Source organism: Alosa pseudoharengus, unplaced genomic scaffold, assembly GCF_046254945.1.
Source record: "Alosa pseudoharengus isolate Yale_2024_CS ecotype anadromous, Long Island Sound unplaced genomic scaffold, YU_APseudo_1.1 YU_APseudo_1.1_scf_5, whole genome shotgun sequence".
Lineage (NCBI taxonomy): Eukaryota > Metazoa > Chordata > Actinopteri > Clupeiformes > Clupeidae > Alosa > Alosa pseudoharengus.
Genome location: NW_027468837.1, coordinates 21,421,786 through 21,441,141, shown reverse-complemented (window position 1 = coordinate 21,441,141; position 19,356 = coordinate 21,421,786). Strand labels below are relative to the sequence as shown.

Sequence of the window (19,356 nt, the reverse complement as noted above, 5' to 3'; positions counted from 1 at the left end):
CTATGGAGCTGTACCCCTCAAAATCCACTTTTCTCGGGATATAATTTTTTTTCAAGTAATTTGAATATTGTATTCGAAAGGGGAGGCAAAGACAATACACTTGGTTGAGTATTATATTTTTTAAAGTCACTTAATTGTTCTAAAAAGCCTTTCAAACGTGTCAATGACATCATTCATTAGCATGATCATAGCATAGCATAGCATCAATGCTAGCGTGTTATGGGCAACAACGACCCAACCTGTAAGAAAACGAAAGGACATGACTCCCGGATTATTTCACTTTTGATAGATAATCCATATCCATTTTGCGAAAAATAAAATAAAATCTGAGGGTTTCAGTTGTTAAATAGGTGAAAACAATAAATGTAGCCATGTAGCTCCATAGGACCCCATGTATTTTGGACTCGCCCGTGATCGCCATCTAGGTGAACTCTGGTGAACTGCAGCCAAATTCGGTTTGTATGGGATTAATAGATTTCAGGATTCTGTAACCCTGTAGGCATTTTTGAGGAAAAGTTGTTATACAGCATTTTTAGATAGTTCAAATTGTCCTTAATACAAATCCACCATATAACATTTTTTTTAGGTCCCCAGTTTTTTCGGAATTTTCATTCAAACATAGATGCCTTGCACTCAGGTGAGAAAAAAACTGGTAGATAGGGTACAATTTTAAACTTTTATGTATCACCACAAAACTTTCCCAGTTTGTCACTTACATTAAGACAAGTATTTTTTGTATTACAAGTTTTCTGAAATGTAATATTTAAATATGCAAATGAGGCTTAATCTACTGAAATATGCGCTAATATATGCATACATTTCCAAATTTGACACGTACACATTGGATGAAGCCATTTGAGGGTAAAAGTTGTTATACATGATATTTTGAAGGTTCAATGTCTCCTGAATATAAATCCACTATATAACATTTTCATTAGGGTACCAGTTCTTAATATTTTGTACTGAAACAATATGCGTCTCAGACACTTTCAAAACACCACCGTATGAATGGGGCAAAAAAAAAAAAAAAAAAACATAGATATCACTCAGTAAAACTCAGTTTTCTGAAATGTTATTTTTACTTATTATTGATTCATACAAGTATCACATGACATTCTGCATTTGCTAGCAGCAGTACATGGGTTAGGCTTACAACTGCATCTAGCTGTCTTGCATCCTTTGGTGCAACCACAGGAGATAAACTCCTCACAAGCATCCGGAGGTAGTGACATGAGTTGAGGAACAAGTGAACTTTCCCCCATTTTCCATCCCATGGTCTCAGGGGGTGGCAGAATTGGCTGCTGCATGTGGGCTTGCCGCAAGACCAAAGCCTGGAAGTGAGAACGCTGAATGTGGAAGTAGAGAGAATCTCTGTATGGTGGCAATCTTTCTATTGTCATGCCCTTCACAAACATGCTTACTTGAACGTCGTTGATGTTGTTAACATTCATTGCTCCATACAGTTTGCAGAAAAAACGTTCTACATTCTGAATGGTGAGTTCACTAAGATCAGGACCTTCACCAAGCCACTTTAACAGATGATGATGCTGTAAAAATACATCCCAACATGACTTTTTTTGTGCGTCCAGCAATGTACGAAGTCACTTCCAGTCAAGCGCATGAAAACCTGGAAGCAGATCGAGGACCTGTGGTTCCATCTGCAAATGTTCCACTATGGCATGAACTGGAATGTACTTTCTGTCCTTTGCTGTACCTGCCTTCATCCAGATCATGTGGAAATGGGCAATCATCAGTACCAAGATGTCGGTGTCTCTCGCTGAGACAACAATATTTGATGCGTTGCTTCTAATGCGGTGAAGAACAATTCTTGTGTCTGCTTCTTCATGCTTGGCTTCCAAGCAGTCAGTGTTAAAGGTTGAATTAGAGGCTTCAACTCTCTCTTCATCACTGAAGCCACCTGCAGCAACTATGATCTTATTTGCTGGAGCTCCAACAATCAGCTGTTGGGATAAAAAGTGTGCAAGATCAGCCTTGTTGTCTGCATGAGCAATAAAGTTCTCCCACTTTGCAGGAAGAGGCAAATCTCTGCTCTCAATTGGTCTTCTGATTGCCACCAAGCCTTGTCCACGGCGCTTTCGTGTTCCACTTTTGATAGAATGTGTGTGGTAGCGATCAAACAAAACATCAATTCGCTGGAATTGTGCTCCACTTCTGAGAACAGATTCCACAAAAACATCAGCAAGGTCCCCAAAACTCTTTGCTGCTTGTGGCTTTCCAATGGCAATGACCAGAGCTTGACCATTAATGATGAGCATTGGTTCATCCCGAAGGTCTCTGTTATCAAGGTGGTTGGGACATGGAATGCCAGCAGCTAGAATCTTAGTAAACACTGCCTTTGAACCTGAAAGAAGCTGTCCATTTACATCTGCCAGAGACAAGGGCACAACAAATAGTTCATGCATCATAATGCTGTCAAGATTGACTGGCCGCCCTGCATCTTATGCAGCAATGAGGCGTTGCAGAATGTTTCGGTCTGCCTTGACAGTTTTCACCTTTCCCGTTTTTAGATCTGACATCTTAACTTCAAACAAAGACGCAAACGTTATACTTGTTCTTTTTAGGTTGGTCCCTGAACGAGACTCTCCCCCCTCCCCCAGATGGCAACAGCCTCTCAACAACAAATGTATCTAATTGACTTTGACCTTTCTGTGGTGCTGTCAACAGCTCGCTTTCAATATCCTGCATGGCCAAGTCTTTGTTTGCAATGTGTTGCAGGGTCGGGACAGGTTGGCAAAGAAAAGGCTAAACCTCTGCAAGACTGCAAGCAAAGCATCTTCATCTGCATTGTCCCGTTTCATTCGGACTTTTGTCGTTTCACTATGGATGTAGTTATCATCTGGTCCCTGGCCAAAAGCAACTTTAGTGTCATGGTCAAGACTGGATCGGAGGTTGAAAGACAGAGCCCACCTACTTAGTGCTGAGGATGTCTTTGTGTTTCCAACAATGCCTCCGCCTTTCTTTCCAATACACCATAGCCACTCCTGACTATGATCAGGGTCCACTTGGTTGAATCGGTGACTACAAAGTTTCCGGCATCAAACTCCGTTTTTACTGGTTTAGGAAGTTGGTGCATTTCATTCAGGTAGATAGTGCCCCACCGTGCATAATTAATGTGGTTATACCGCATGAAAAAGGGCAACATTTTCTGGAATGCACAAGGTGCAGATCCCAGATTCCATCCCTCTGTGCACGAATGAATAATGCTCGAGTTATGTAGGAAGCCTGATAATAGTACAAGCAAAGTGTCCAGTTGTGTCAAGCCGCCTTAGTATTTTAAAACTAGCCAGTTTGATGCGATCATAGTAGTACCCCTAGCCTAAGTTTGAAAATGTGTGCATTAGCGCATATTTCAGTAGATTAAGCCTCATTTGCATATTTTTCAGAAAACTTGTAATAGAAAAAACACTTGTCTTAATGTAAGACACCAACTGGGAAAGTTTTGTGGTGATCCATAAAGGTTTAAATTTTTACCCTATCTACCAGTATTTTCTCGCCTGAGAACAAGGCATCCATTTTTGAAGGAAAATTCTGAGAAACTTGTGACCTAAAAGAAAATGTTATATGGCGGATTTGTATTTAGGACCCTTTGAACTGTCTAAAAATGCTGTATAACAATTTTTCCTCAAAAATGCAATTGATGCTTCATCCAATATGTGTATGTGTCAAGTTTGGAAATTTGTGCATATTAGCGCATATTTCAGTAGATTAAGCCTCATTTGCATATTTAAACATTACATTTCAGAAAACTTGTAATACAAAAAATACTTGTCCTAATGTACGTGACAAACTGGGAAAGTTTTGTGGTGATCCATAAAGGTTTAAATTTTTACCCTATCTACCAGTATTTTCTCGCCTGAGAGCAAGGCATCCATTTTTGAAGGAAAATTCTGAGAAACTTGGGACCTAAAAAAATTTTATATGGTGGATTTGTATTTAGGACCCTTTGAACTATCTAAAAATGCTTTATAACAACTTTTCCTCAAAAATGCCTACTGCCTCTTTTCTGAGGCCTTTTTTCAATGTTTGGTCCAGACTAAGGCTCTCCACGGGCCAAAGGACGGGCTCTGCTATAACACAGAATATGCTGTGGCTGTACAAAAATCATCAACAATGGTCTAGATTGCTGGTCCTCTAGGACAGGGGTCGGCAAATAGTGGCCCGCGGGCCAATTTTGGCCCGCCATTGATTCTATCTGGCCCGCGAGATGACGTTAATTTGCTGTTGAATGAATTTTTTTTTTAACCCCATGTTTTTAAAAAGAAAAAAAGGCCTACAGCAATCCCATCAATTTCAAAACATTTATTGAGGTATAGATGATAGTCCTACTAAAGTGACAAAACAGGTGGAACATCCTTGCAGTTATCCATGACGCACAGGTCGGAACGGTATTGGCACGCGAGTGCGCGTAATCTTGTGCAAAAAAACAACAACAGTGTCCTGTCTCCCTCTTCCAGTGGGCAAGGTCAAAAATAGCCTATGTTTCGTTAAATTAATAGGCTTGGCATTAAGAAATGCAGGCAGGCTCAACACATACCTCTGCTTCCATTCTTCTTTGTAGGTCCTGCATTCTGAATCAATTTTTCTTTTCAAGGCTTTTGACAACGACATTTTGCATCGATAACTAGCATATAGCAATGTTCAGCTAATCATTTACACGTCATCCAAAAGAATAATATTTGTAGCCTACACATTAGTTACGGCAAGTTGCTAGGCAAGTCGCCTGTTTCATGAGAGACGACAGGAGATGCAGCAGGCGGCATAAAAACAGCGCACATAAGCAAATAAACGTTTTTAATGGAATTAAATTAAATGCATTTTAAAAGTTAGATGATGTTTATTTTAATATAATATAATAATTAATAATTTAAATAGTAGGCCTATAACACCCCCCCCCCCCCCCATTACAAAAGCTATGGCCCGCGATGCCATTGTCTGAAAAAAAATTGGCCCGGGTCCAAACGTAATTGCCGACCCCTGCTCTAGGACAAAGCTCCCGAAAACAGCTTGGAATTCAATGAGTTAAGAACCAAACCAGATTTTGTTCAAACCTACACACCTATGGCTACTGAAAAAATGTAAGTTCATTTAGCAAATGTTATTTTGAAGTGTTAAAAAAACATCGTTGTTTTAGAATTTCCGAACAAAAATGGTGATAATGGGGGGTGTTACGATAATTCTTTACGCCGAGTGCCTCCACATGCAGCTGGGTTACCGCCCAGAACGTGACGTCCGCTTGCGTGTACCAAGCATGGTACCAAGTCCAACACAAGATTAGAAGCAGGCTAGATCAATCCTTTCAAGTCAAGTCAAGTCAAGGTGAAGGCCTATCATATCTTGGCAGATACTTTCTGTTGAAAATGAACCAGGCTATTTCATTTTGTACACATTTTCAGTGCACATTCTATCTGCTTACAATAACGAACAGAGAACAAAATAACTGGACACATTTTCAAGTAGACTAATGTTTTGGAGTAGCCTAAGTTAATGTAATTTCTCTGTCAGTGTTTCTCTGACATATTTTTGTATGTCTCTTAGCTTCCAGTCGTGGAACAAAACATACATCTTGTTTGCTGTATCTCTGGGACCCCCCTCAGAGGTAAGATAACGTGATTACGTATGCTAATCACCCTTCATGTGCTATTTTTAGCTAACCTGAGGTGGACTAGCTTTAATTTAACGTTAAATTAATAGCATAATGCTAGACGAGGGACTTCGGTTTGCATTCCTATAACTTATTAATATTGTTGAGATATCTTTGTCATCTGTCTACATTGCAGTAATTATTCCTGCGGTTGACTGATACGTTTGGGTAAAATGCAGCTATAAGGTTACTGTTGCAGAAATTCTCCAATGATTCCCCTTCCATCTGTTAGAGTCAGGCTAGGTAATAACTGTACAGCCGTTAGCATAGGAATCCCTGTTGACCTTGCCCGAGGCAAAGAGTATAACAGTTAGAAGTAAACTATTCAGAGCATCAATTTTCTTCATTGTAGGCTGCTATGTCAAAAGCAACTTTAACTTTTGTTTACCTTTGTAATGTCTTATGTTCACTTTCACGACATCCATCGTTATTGCACACAACAGTGCATCATTATTTCACTGTTCACTCCCTGCACTGTTCACTTTTTAAGGGGGCTGTCCTGTGAGGAAATTATGTTCTCTGCATTTTACCCATCCGGGTGTTAGTAGTGTGCACACAACATCCGAGTGTAGTAGTACTAGGGTGACCATTTCCATAACACCAAAAAGCAGGACATTATGCGCCATATCAATAAATTACTATGGTGTGTAATAAACATAAGACTCTGGTATACTCTCATTTACAATACAATTTTGTGTGGTTTAACTACTACGGACGGGCCATCTCTTGGCTTTTACCCTCGGAATCTCACTATTCTTATACTTTAGAAGCCACTGTTCTCACCCAATTTGGCCCACCATCAAATGCTTGACCTCTTTGGAAAGCTGAGACAGTAGTTTCAGTAGAGACCATCAGTATAACTGTGTGATGTACTGACACAGGGCTACAGAGGTTATAATATAGTTTTTTCTTCCTGCCGGATTGCAAGCATCTCTGAACTGACCACAATTCAGCCCTCTAGGTCACTTAAATGGACTTAGAAACACAACTGAGCTCTAGCACAAGGTCTTGTGAAGCTTTGTGCAAAAGTAGATCAATATAGAATAAAAAATATGTACTTTAGACCATTATTATGACCGCCGCTAGCGAAGCTAGCGAAGCGGTCATATAGGGATTGTCAAATTTTTTTTTTTTTTTTTTTTTTTTTTTTTTTTTTTTTTTTTTTTTTTCCGTCATCTACTTCCTGAAATTTTGGTCAACGATACCCGGGGCACCGAAACACCAGGGCACATGAAATTTGGTGGGTATGTAGCCCCACTAGACTTTTACGGAAAAATTTCGTTTGGTCCCCGGGGGCCACTCCCCCTACGCGCTGGGCCCCCCGAAACCCAAAAAATGCAGTTTTTCCTCAATAACTACCTGAACCGTGGCACCGAGGATGAAGAAATTTTTATGGTATGTTGGTCTCAAGGGCCCACATCAACTTAGCCCATAATCACTCATTTGTGACTTGCACCCCCCCGGTAAAAAATGAAAATGCAATATCATTCTGCTTTAATCGCCCCTCTCTTCAGTAAAGACGTTCAGAACTGCACCAAATTTTATGTGTATGATTAACCTGACATTCTCTGGGGGTATGCCAAGTTTCGTAGAATTTCATCCATGGGGGGGTCTAAAAAATTAAGTTATGTGTACATTTAGTGACTCTACACTCATTGGCCTGTAGATGGTGGTGCACACATATACACATGCACACACACACACAGGCACCCACATACTATCGGTATTAGAACGGCCGATACATAATTACAAATTCAGTAGGATTGAAAGAAAGCCAAAATAAATATTCATCATCATCATCATGGCTGCATTTCCAGTATTGGCGATAAGTAGTCGTTTGTCCACTAGATGGCGCATCGTTGCAGTGAGACGTAATTTTGTTGGAAGTTAATCTTAAATGGTTTGGAAAGACACTATGCTTCCTACAAGGACAAGACTGTAGGCTACAGTAGTTTACCGCAGAGAACGTCTAAGGGTAGGATGATTTCTGCATGACATGTAATTCCCATTTCCTCTTGAAGCCGAAATAAATCTGAGAATGTTTATCGGACATGCTTGTTTTTTACTGCAGGTAGGCTACGTTAATCCTATCAATAGCAGAACGTAGGTAAAATAATGTTACCGTTAGCATGGTTGAGTGATGGAGGCCAATTTGATTATTGATGTATTTGTAGAAAACCATAAATGCGTTTATAAGCTACCAAGCAAATCGATAACAGCACTAATTGTATCTTTCGACTGTCATCTCATTTGCTTATGACCATAACCTAGGCTACTAACAGGAGCTAAGTGAGTTAGCCACAACACGTTCGCTACGTGATGGTTTTTTAATGGAAAATATATAGGCTACCTGAAAGATAACCTGTCTATGATCCCGTGATGATCTACAATCTCCATTTAAACCAGATGTTTTAGAGCGCACGTTGAGATGTATTCAGGGCAGGGCTGTACCTACACATATTGTTGCACGTGCTACACATATTGTTGCACGTGCTACAAAAATCATTCTTTGCGATGAATGATTTAGTACCAACGTTACAAGGGTCAGATACAGTTTTGCCTATGGCTATTCCGTGAGACTGAGGCGCTTTTTGTTTGTTCGAAGTGCGTGTTTAGGGTGTGAGAGGGGAGTCGATGTGCTTTGATTCCAGCTTGGTAGTTGTAGTCTATGCGATTAAAAAACACGTGTGTGTGAAGTATCCAAACAATGATAACGCTTTCATTATGGCTGCTTTAGCCACAGACCTTGAGCTACTGTACAGTGGGTTGGGTTCCGTTTAGAAGTGTCCACTTCATTCGCCCTTTCCGTGATTCACAGCTACGTGAAATGTATTACTACTGATATGCAAAACTATTAACTTTTTCGCCAAGAGGTGGCAGCTTGATACTGTAAGGTGTAAGCCATTGGTTCCAACGGAGATTTTATTTGGGTCGCCAGCATAGCCTAGCGACAATTTGTGTTGTGTAATAGGCCTAGCATAGGGCCTACCTTATATAGCTTATAGTTTGTTAACAGTCACGGTTTTGTCATAACTCCCTCTATGCATTTTTGCATTTAGAATAGCTCTAAAACCGGGGGGCGAACACGTCGCAGGGGGGGGCGCCAGTGCGTGGATATCTCAATCGCAAAATTAAACAATATTTCTATCGGGCGCCTACCATGGACTAGGCTGGGTGAAAATCAAAAGATTGCGTCAAAAGATTGAGCTTAACCATTGACCTCATGGTTGCAAAATGCAAGGGAACATGAATCAGCATATTATTTGCACAAACAATAACGGAGAGTAGCTCTTTAACTTTGCCCGTTAAAATGTGTATGAACAGTCTCGCAACGCATTTCATGAAGGCCCTTTGGACATGTCAGTTATTTGCACCACTGGGAAAAACGGCATTTTGTTTTAGACTACTGGTATTTCATTTGTGCATTGACAATAAAGCTGAATATCATTTGAACTAGATGACTAAACTTATGCATATGTAGAAGAAGAAACATTCACAAAAATCCATGACATGACCTCTCTTCTTGATAGCTGTTGAAAACTGCATGGAACTGACAGGGATTGTTTTGTTTAATAATAAATAAATAAATACATTATGCTGCTACCTTCTGCTTTTCCCAAATACAATGTAGCCTACAGGTGTACCTTTCATCAGTCCAGTTGCAATGGATGGACTGTGATGAACTGCCCTACTTGTGATTGTTTAGAGATTTTAAAGGTTTTATAACAATGTTACAGATTTTTTGGCCCAGAAACAAATCTATTCACCTTTGCAGCGCCAGTAGGCTACTTTGTGTGCGGAATGTGTGCAAACACACATTTCAAACAAGCATACACAAAAGTTTCAAGAGTGGGGAATGGAGTAGAAGATGGAGACAAATTCATTAATATGATTTATTTTCGCGGAATGGATGTGCAGGACTGAGCGGCGGTCATATTTTGTACCGCTACGCGGTACATCTAGTTTACCAAGGTATGCTTATGCGTTATGCCCTATGGAAACTCCCCATAGGACTTTTGGTTACCCAAAATGCATGCTGACAACAAAAGCCTTACCGTGTAGCAACCTCTCTAGAAGCATAATCTGGATTGTATGTCAGGTGTTCTGATATAGAATGACTACACAAAATATGGAATAATTACACAAAAGTCTCTATTTTTGCATTTACTTTGTTGGTTCAATGGTTGTGTATAACATAAACTATACATCTGCACAACTAATATTGGATAAAACAACATGAAGATTCAATTTCTATGGATTCTTGTGAATATTTCAGTACCCAATATGTTGCATCTACTTATTGTGCTGCAGCTACACTGCAACCAGAGGTCAGGGTAGCACCAAAAGCGGAGGAGGGGGAGGAGGGCAGCAGGGATTAAATTTAATTTAGACATATTATGATTAATCTGACGATGTAAAGCACTATACAGACTGTACATAAAAAAAATGGTCATTTTTGGATTCCCAAAAGTCCAAGCTTTCACATGGTGTATAATATTACTATGCTACATAGCAATATGGTGCATACAATTGATTGTGAGTGAAACACACTCAGCACACAGTGAACACACAGAAAGGTGAAGCACAAACTAATCCCGACGCAGTGAGCTGCCTGCTACAGTGGCGCTCGGGGAGCAGTGAGGGGTTAGGTGCCTTGCTCAAGGGCACTTCAGCCGTTCCTACTGGTCGGGGTTCGAACCGGCAACTCTCCGGTTAGAAGTCCGAAGCGCTAACCAGTAGGCTAACTTTCTGTCAATGAAGCCGGAATACATATGACGTATCAGCACATAGAGCCTTGTTTACGTTTTTAACCAATGATATCTGCTCAGATATTTATCTGACACCACTAGGGCTGTAACGATACACCAACCTCACGATTCGGTTTGTATCACGATTTTTGACCCACAGTTCGATACGAATCTCGATTTTTCTTTTTTTTCTTTTGGGGGGGGGGGCTAGACATTTTATTAAATAACATTTTAATAGCCTCCCTTAGAACACCAGAGGATTACAATATAATATATCTATTATTTTATATATCAAAATATTTTTCTGAATGACTGATATTTATGACAGCACACTTTATGCAGATTAGCCTATAGCCCAGGCCTACTATTTTTTAATACAACTCTACCTCTTTAATTCAGCTGTCTGGTTGAAGCCTGGAAATATTGTAAACAAAGTAGCATATAGCTTAGCCTATCATAGTTTACTGATTGGACTGTTCAGTTTCCCCATGTGTGTTTAAGTTTCAAGGTAATACTTGTTCTCCTTGGGACAGGCCCTTTTGGGAAACGTTGGTATTGAGATGATCAGTCAACTTCAGTGCAAGAGTTTTAAACAAATATGTGCAGCATGCTAATGATGCTAAGCGGATTTAATAGTAATTTAGCTAGTCGTCTATGCGTCCTTGCTTTCACGATTGTGAATGTTTTATTTAAGTCGCGCGTGTTCATTGAGCAGGAGAGGGAGGGAGAGTAAGAGGGAGGGAGCGCGAGAGAGAGCGGGGCAAGAAGAGGGGGTTCTATACTGTTTGGTAAAGTTGCACACATAGTCTACAATGAAAGCAAGGAGAGGTATGAAATTATTATTTATTTATTTGTTTGTTTTTGGACAACGTAGGCTACCGATAAGTAAAGCGGGAGTTGTGGGTTGCTTTTGCACTGCGTGAAACACTAGAAAGGGTGTGTCGCGATTCTGCCTTTTCACACCGCGACACAGTATCGTGGATATGAATGTCGCGATTTCGGTTTCGAATCGTAAATCGTTACAGCCCTAGACACCACTCTTAGTCAATCATTTGTTAGACTAGATATGTTACTGCATTGGACGTTGTGCTGCGTCCCAGCAAAGATTCTAGAACTCCGCTCTTCAAGCCTGTCTCAAAAAGCAGGACAAATGCGTCCTGCTTGATGTTGCGCAGGACGCAGGACAGGGAACTGACAATCAGGACTGTCCTTCCTAAAGCAGGACACCCTAGCCACTGGCCACCCTAAGTAGTACTCATACATACACACTTGGAGCAGTGAGCTGGTAGCCCACACACACATCCGGAGCAGTGGGCAGGCTTTAATCCGGCACCCAGGGAGCAGTTGGGGGTTAGGCGTCTTGCTCAAGGGCACCTCATCCATGGATGTGGATGTAGGGGAGCTGTTTTTTTAATCACTCCCTCCACCCACATTTTTCCTACCAGTCAGGGATTGAGCCGGCCACCCTTCGGTCACTTATTGCTACTGGATGCCTAAAATTCCCCTCGGAATGAATAAAGTATCTACTGTACCTACCTACCTACAGTGTTTCCCATACATTGACTTATTTGTGGTGGCCCACCACAATATCAACATTGACCACCACACAATGATTTTCCAGGTTGTACTAAATTGTGCTTAAATCTAGTTAGTATCATAACCACGCTGTGCTAATTTGTTAAAAACTGTTGCATTCAAGTTAATTCTGCAAACCAACCACCACAAATGGAATTCAATTCTTTGGGAATCACTGACCTACCTACCTGCCTACCTACCTACCTGCCTACCTACCTACTTACTTACTTCCCAATCTGCTAGACTAGGGAATTAAGCCATAGCCCGTCTATGTATAGTTCGAGGTTCGAGTATTTTTTTTTTAAGTGGAGTAGAAGAACTACTAGGCCTACTCTGTATGTCGCTGCTTGTTGACATCTTATTGATCACTTAACATTATGCCAGCCACATTAGCTTGCATGTACTGTCTACTAAGTAGCTCCCTAGGCTTTGCAATATGAAGTTCTGTGGTTTCCTTTAGGCCGCTATGGGGAAATGTAAAAAACTTTTCACAGCACACCAACTACAATGCCAGAAGTATGTAGCATGCAAGCAAGCCTTTATCAGGGCCAACTCGGGGCTTATCAGTGTCAACAACATCAGTTGTTTGCTAGTATTTTGCATGCCTTTGAGTTTGTCTAACAACAAGGGTGAATATAACAACTAGGGTAAATATCTAGATGATAATGAGTCGTTGGGAATGTCAAACATTTTAATCAGAGTAGTTTTGAGTAAGTCCGGAATATGCATGCACAAAGGACTGTTTGCACAGTCCGTGCATTACCTGAATTCTTCTTCCAGTTGCCACCATCTTGCCACGTACTGTACGTACATACTGATAACCAAATGCAGCACAAAAGTCAGAGGACACAAAAGGAAGAGAATTTGGCATTCAACTTTCTTCTCACAAGATGCCATCGATGGGAATACTAGTAGTAGCAAGTAATGCATTGACTGCACAAAATATTGTAATTAGGGCTGGGACAACGCGTCGACGTAATCGATGACGTAGACGCAAAAAATACGTCGACGCAAAATATGAGCGTCGATTCGTCAAGCATAACGTGTGCTGCTAAATATTTTTAATTTTACACCTTCAGTGTTTTCCATACGTTGACTAATCTGTGGCTGGGCACCACGAAATCAAAACCGGCCACCACACATTGATGTTCTATGTTGTAGGCCTGCTATTTAAATTAAAGATAAGATAAAATAATTTCATTGAGCTGCACTTTTTACTCACACAGCCTTTCCTCGCCCCGCCCGCTCTCTCTCGAAGTTAAGTTACAGTATGCAATCAAGCAGTAGCCCTATCTCAAAGCTAACATTAGAATACTGTTTGGATGTCAAGTTTAGCATGCTTACTTGCAGCTGCTTGTATTACTCATGCAGGGCTCATTTTATTGACTCTGTTTGCAAAATCCCGATGGAAATGGAAAAGTTTTTTCCAAGACTCAAAAGTGCTTGTCCAAAGGAGAAGTACGAACTGTTATTTGAACAAACTACGTTATGAATTGCATCCACACATCAGCATCCTTTTAACTGTGTTAATGTTAATTGCAAGGATTCCCACACGAACGTCTTAAAATGACAGGCACTCAATTAGACATACACTAGCCTACTGAACTTTATTGAATGCTACCTCTGACTAAGAATGCATTACTTTGCACTTGTAGTTACTTGCACTTCAGTCTTTTATTTTGGAATTTTAAGAGCAATAAACATATATTGCAATGTTAAAGAATTCATGTTTTTTCATTCAGATATGTACATAAACATGTATAAGTTGCTATTAGTGAATTAATGGGGAGATAATCGATAATCGAATCGAATCGAAATCGAATCGGACTGAAAAAATGAATCGTTAGATTAATCGATGCATCGAAAAAATAATCGCTAGATTAATCGTTTAAAAAATAATCGTTTATCCCAGCCCTAATTGTAATGCACAGCACAAACAGTCCTTTCGATAGATAGATAGATAGATAGATAGATAGATACTTTATTGATCCCCATGGGGAAATTCAATTCGGAAATTCAAATCTGTACACTAACAAAGTTTAAAACACTTCAGTTTGTCTGTAGGGACTCTCTCCACAGTATCACAGAAGTGTTGAGGCTTAAAATAGTGGTTTACTTTGACATAGCTAATTTGCTCCCAAGGCTAAGGCTATCACTATATTGCTATATTGTTGCAAATGCATATTCCGGTCCTGCTACCTCGATTAAGATTAACATCCCCAACGACAGTTTACACTGGTTATCATCCAAAAATATAGCCTAGAAATCTAGACGCTGCCAGGGTAGTCTAGCAACTCTCCGTTGGCTTGCGAGCTGGAAAAATTAAACTTCGATCAGGCCAATCACATTATGTATAGAATCGGTAGGCGGGCTTAACATAATGATGGCAGAGTTGCGACAGTTCGGCGTGAATTCCCTGCTACTTGAAAACAAAGAAGATGGATGTTGCTGTTGGCGAACACCGTGACATGAGTTAAGCTTTTTTAAAAGTTTTTTTAAGCAAAAGTTTGAACAACTAGCCATCTAGCGCCGTGCAGAGGGAATTTGAAAGACAACCGTTTATCCCGCCCCTCGGACTGAGCACTGCGAATGGTGAGTCCCCAGACCCTACATCTTGATGTGGGTCTGGCTCATCAGGCTACCAAAAATAGACCCTAGGTTGTTGCTAGACTGCATTTTCCCTTTAAAAATGCCTAGTTTCCACCAAGACTCTGCTTGCTGCTTTAAATCATTATGAAATATGCAGACAGCTGTCTCTTCCCACTAATACTTATGCTTGTACACACCCATTTAAGGGATTGGATTCCAGTGTCTAGGCCTAGGCTACAATGTTTAGAGGGTATCAGAACATTGTAACATCACTCAGCAGCTTTAAATTAATCACATTTACAGCGTTTCACAAATTGCCCTCGGTGTAGGCTCTGCAAGACAACACCAGTCAGCTTGACTGTGGTTTGAGCAAGATTGCCATCATCTGCTGTGATCATAGCCCACAGTACGTGACATGGCTAGGGGTGATGTTGTTATTTATACTGGAGTCTCCGTGGCCTAGACATGACTGTCACAGATCACTGACAGCAAGGGAGATGTAAAGGTTGAAGAGGTAGTTATCTTCCATGCAGGACATGTTTCTGTGTGTCTTAGCTGCTGTTATATCAGATCTCAAGGATTTGTCACCATTTCTAGACCAGTCTGTTGACAGGCTGCAAAATGGCTTTCACTTCTACATTGGAGAGTCTCTTTGGTGTCTTTGGCTTGTACTTGTCACGCAGTCTATTCTAAATATGTTGTACAGATCTTGTGTTTACACCACCTAAAAATGCTGAAGCACATTGATTATTACTATTATGATTATTATTACATATCATTAATAAAGAAATGCTAGCATATTAACTTCCAAATTCATGTAGGTTTAATTTCTGTATGTGCTAGTAGAGAACCCATTCTTAGCTACACATTCACATTCACAAAACATGGATAATATTCAGTTATTATTTGGTGAACAAGGTTGATACCATAGAGAGGCAAGTGCATCGTCCATCTATTTGGGCCTTGCGAGTGCAAACAAGGAATGTGAAACTCAATCTTGTTGTCATATTTTCCCAACTACTCTCTGGAGTCAACTGGGTGTGCCAGTAACACACAGTCTGGCTCCCATTCCGGTCGTAAGACTGAGGCAGTACATCTTCCAAAAGAATCTTATGTTGACATGCTTTAAGTAAATCACATGCTGCTGTTTCTATCCCTTTCCTTGAAAGGTCTTGGAGAAGAAAATATTTTAAAAAGAAAAGCAAAAGTTTTTTTTTTAGGAATTTTGATATTTTGTCTAATATTATTTGTCTTATGTATTTGATAATGAGTTTAAATGGTCTTACGAAAAAACAAATAAGTTCTAAAGAGAATAATAATGTTAAAATAATGATCTTGGGTGTCAGACCAAAGGAATCAGACAATGATAATAATAGCACAGTGCATTTCTTCTGTGCTCTAAATACTATGCTCATTCCACCAAAACACAAAACTTTTTTCCCTAGGGCTTTGTATGTGCTTGACCTTCAAAACCTCATTCTTTAACCAATAAAAGATATATTAAGAGGTTAATCTGATCCCCATAGCATCTGGGGTAATGCAAAACCGATAGTAAACACATTTACAGTGTTTGAGGCTTCACAAGATCCTTAGCAATGCTTTTCCAAGCTGTGGGGGGCCATCTCCCTCATGCAGTGTTTGATAGGTCACATACCTCATGAAACTATAGACCTCCTATCGACCACATATCATCCTGTCAATCAGGGTTCACTTTTGGATGTTACCTCAATAAAATACTGATGGAATTGGTTCATTCAGCAAATGCTCTTATTTATAGACTTGTGAGCATAGTGACTACAGATTCTAATGAGCAGAGATGAAGAAGTGTCATAAATTAACCTAGCTGCTATTGTTGGAATGACAGCCGGCTGAGAGAATGCTATGCACAGCTATGACAGCCTGTGGAAGGCTAATGTTTAACGTGTGACTTCCACTGATCTGTCTCTCACTCATTTGGCAGAGGTGTTGTTGGGACAAGTATGGCCATGATTGTCTCTTTGTGTAATTCCATATATAAAAAAAAGCACTGTAACTGTGAAATTCATGTGTGGAGTAATTATGGGCTTAGCGACTAGCCATAGCAATATGGCAATAACGTTTTAATTCAGAAATGATTTGAATTATAATTTTTTGACAGATCTTCACGTCTACAATCAGTGTTTGGATATGCAAGACCATCAACTTCAAAATTAGTGAGTAGTGTCTAAGCAACTGTTGATGTATAGAAATATGTACAGGAATGAAACCATATTGTATTGAATCAGCACTGAATCAGCACTGATTTTCACATACAATATAGTATACAACACATACAATATCCAGTTTCTGACAACTGCAAAATGTGACCGCTGTCTATCAACAGCAGAAGTAAGGACTATCTTCTGAGGTGGGCTGCAAAATATATTGTTTGGGGGTGTGGCATATATCTAGTTTACCATAGAAATGTTAATGAACAAACACTGGAACCCTGGAAGACTTACTAACAGTGTAAGCTAATAGTTTTAGCATGATGCTCCTGTGATATCTTTAAAAACATTCCTTAATTTAATAATTTTGTTTTTAAAGAACACACTACCACAAAGATTCCCAAAAGTGCAATTACAGAAGCAGAGTGTGCATAAGATATAGCATGTGCATATTAAATGTGAAATCACATCCTTACAAATAATGTTATGATACATTTAGTTGAGATGTGTACTCATGAAAAATGATAATGCTAACATGTATACAGAATACAAAACTGACATTATATATATTATGTAGAAAGTAGTGAAGTAAATAACCAAAATGGAATCATGTATGTAATATTTTCTGATATAGATGGGTGACAGTTCATACATCTGATACACCGGAGGAGTGGTTTTGAAAGTCTCAGTCATTGTAATGTGGTCAATACAACATATATATATATGTTATATACCCCTTAATTAAAAAATACATCACGTTAGATATGACTCACACTCCACATCCAGATGTGCAGTAGGCAGTGCCTTTCTGTTCATGCAGAGATACAAAGCCAGTACAAGGCACTCACCTGTGGGTCGCTGGGATCTTGCTTCTTCAGTTCTTTCTTCTTCGATGTTGGGGTTCCTATCTTAAGGATTGTGATATAGCCTGCCCCCTTTTGTTAGGCAATAAAACATTTTTGCAACGAAAGGAAACCCTACCTTCGTGCAGTTGGGATCCATCAGCTGTCACATCGTGACTTTTATTTAAGTGTGGCACACATTGGCAGAGGGGCGGAGGGGACTCTGCCCACAGTCTCGGGCTTTCAGATGACTGAACTGAGACAAATCAATGCGTTGTATCGTTGCGATCTGTTGAAAATCAATGCGTCATGTTGTTGCGATGTGTCAAAAATCAATGTCACATGTTGTCGCCCAGTTGTTTGATGCCTACATCTTACGTGGTTCCTTTTTTTTGGTATCAGCATTTTTGTATTTTTTGTTTCACTTCAGCATTAAACTTGTGAGCATCAAAGATAATTATCATCAGAGGATAAATACATTATTTTTGCTTATGGTTGTCATGAGAAGCTATGTATTTTTCATGTCTTCTTACAGTAAATATGGGGAGCAGAGGTTGCTACTGTGTTGGCTATGAGTAAGGCTGTTCCACTTAAGTTGAGGAACTGGTAACATGATCGCTCTAACATAACGTTTATTGGACAGTTAATCTGAAGGAGGTCTTCAATGTGGCATTTATTGCAACTGCAGGGCGACATAGGCATTGGTTAACTATGATGCCTTTCACTGGCAGGTTCTTCTTAGCCAGATAATACCCAGCTATGTTTTTTCTTGTTCCTCTGTTTTTCCTGATGGAAATCAATGGTTTGTGTCTATTTCTTTCTTGGTCTTTTTAAAAAGATGCTTATGTCCTGGTATGCTGATGTGTACCCCTCAAATCCACACTGGATTAATTTTAACATGAGGCAGGAGGTACCCACGTGAGCTCAACATACCAACCAGGCAGTATGTGGTTGAGAGGCCAGTGCCAGCTCACCCATTTTTGGGGACTGTCAATGTGGCTCTTGAGATCCATTGCTAAGGAGAGTGGCATGAGAACTGGGCAAACAAGAATATAACCTCTGACCTAAACGCAAGGCTCTAGATGGGGACTTTGCATCCCTGTTGGACAGTAAATCTGCATTTGTCACTCGTGAATGTCAGGGACCTCCATAAAATGGCAACTTAACTGAACACTGAAATACAAGTGAGTGAGTGAACGTGTGTAGTTAAACTGCTTTGAATATTGAAAGTGTATTAGTCTATATTTTATAATATGTACACTATTGTAGACCACTTTTGTCTTGGCTAAATGCTATTGTCAGGTACCTTTACGCTTAGATAATTTATTTCATGACTTGAATGAATTTATTACATGACTTTATGATGTTGACAGCTAATGTGCACTGCTTAATGGTATGCTGTCTAAATAGGAATGTAGGTGTAGATATGTTTTTGCGAAACACCCTACAATGGTTTTGCTGCTTGTTACTACATACTGTAGTGCAATATACACTTTCCAATCACTAGCATCCCCTTGTGGTCAGATGTTATACTTCTAAATCCGTCTGACCACTTTTCTTTTAAATTATTTAAAATGAGGCTCCTATAGGTTTTTGCCTATAAATTGATATTTCAGACCAGGAAGAGAGTGGTATTTAGTGGGTTTTGAAGTAAAATTATTTGATTAATGTATACTATGTGTGGAGAGCATTCACTCACCATCTTTATCTACTTTTTGACGTAGGTGGCATTTAGAGGCTTTTGCATCTGAACC

The 19,356-nt window shown here is 39.8% G+C and overlaps 2 protein-coding genes across 2 annotated transcripts in view; both read right to left on the bottom strand.

Annotated features, from left to right (window-relative positions):
* The window catches only part of igfn1.2 (immunoglobulin like and fibronectin type III domain containing 1, tandem duplicate 2), a 52,964-nt gene extending 35,069 nt beyond the window's left edge, over window positions 1-17,895 (bottom strand). The window contains exon 1 of the mRNA XM_076268427.1: window positions 17,609-17,895. The gene's annotated coding sequence lies outside the window, so the exon portion shown is untranslated. The remainder of the gene's footprint in view (window positions 1-17,608) is intronic.
* Window positions 1,602-19,356, bottom strand: part of LOC143104848 (immunoglobulin-like and fibronectin type III domain-containing protein 1) — a 41,238-nt gene continuing 23,483 nt past the window's right edge. Inside the window, exon 22 of the mRNA XM_076269181.1 lies at window positions 1,602-2,386. Coding sequence (XP_076125296.1) covers window positions 1,602-2,386 — 785 coding nt within the window. The remainder of the gene's footprint in view (window positions 2,387-19,356) is intronic.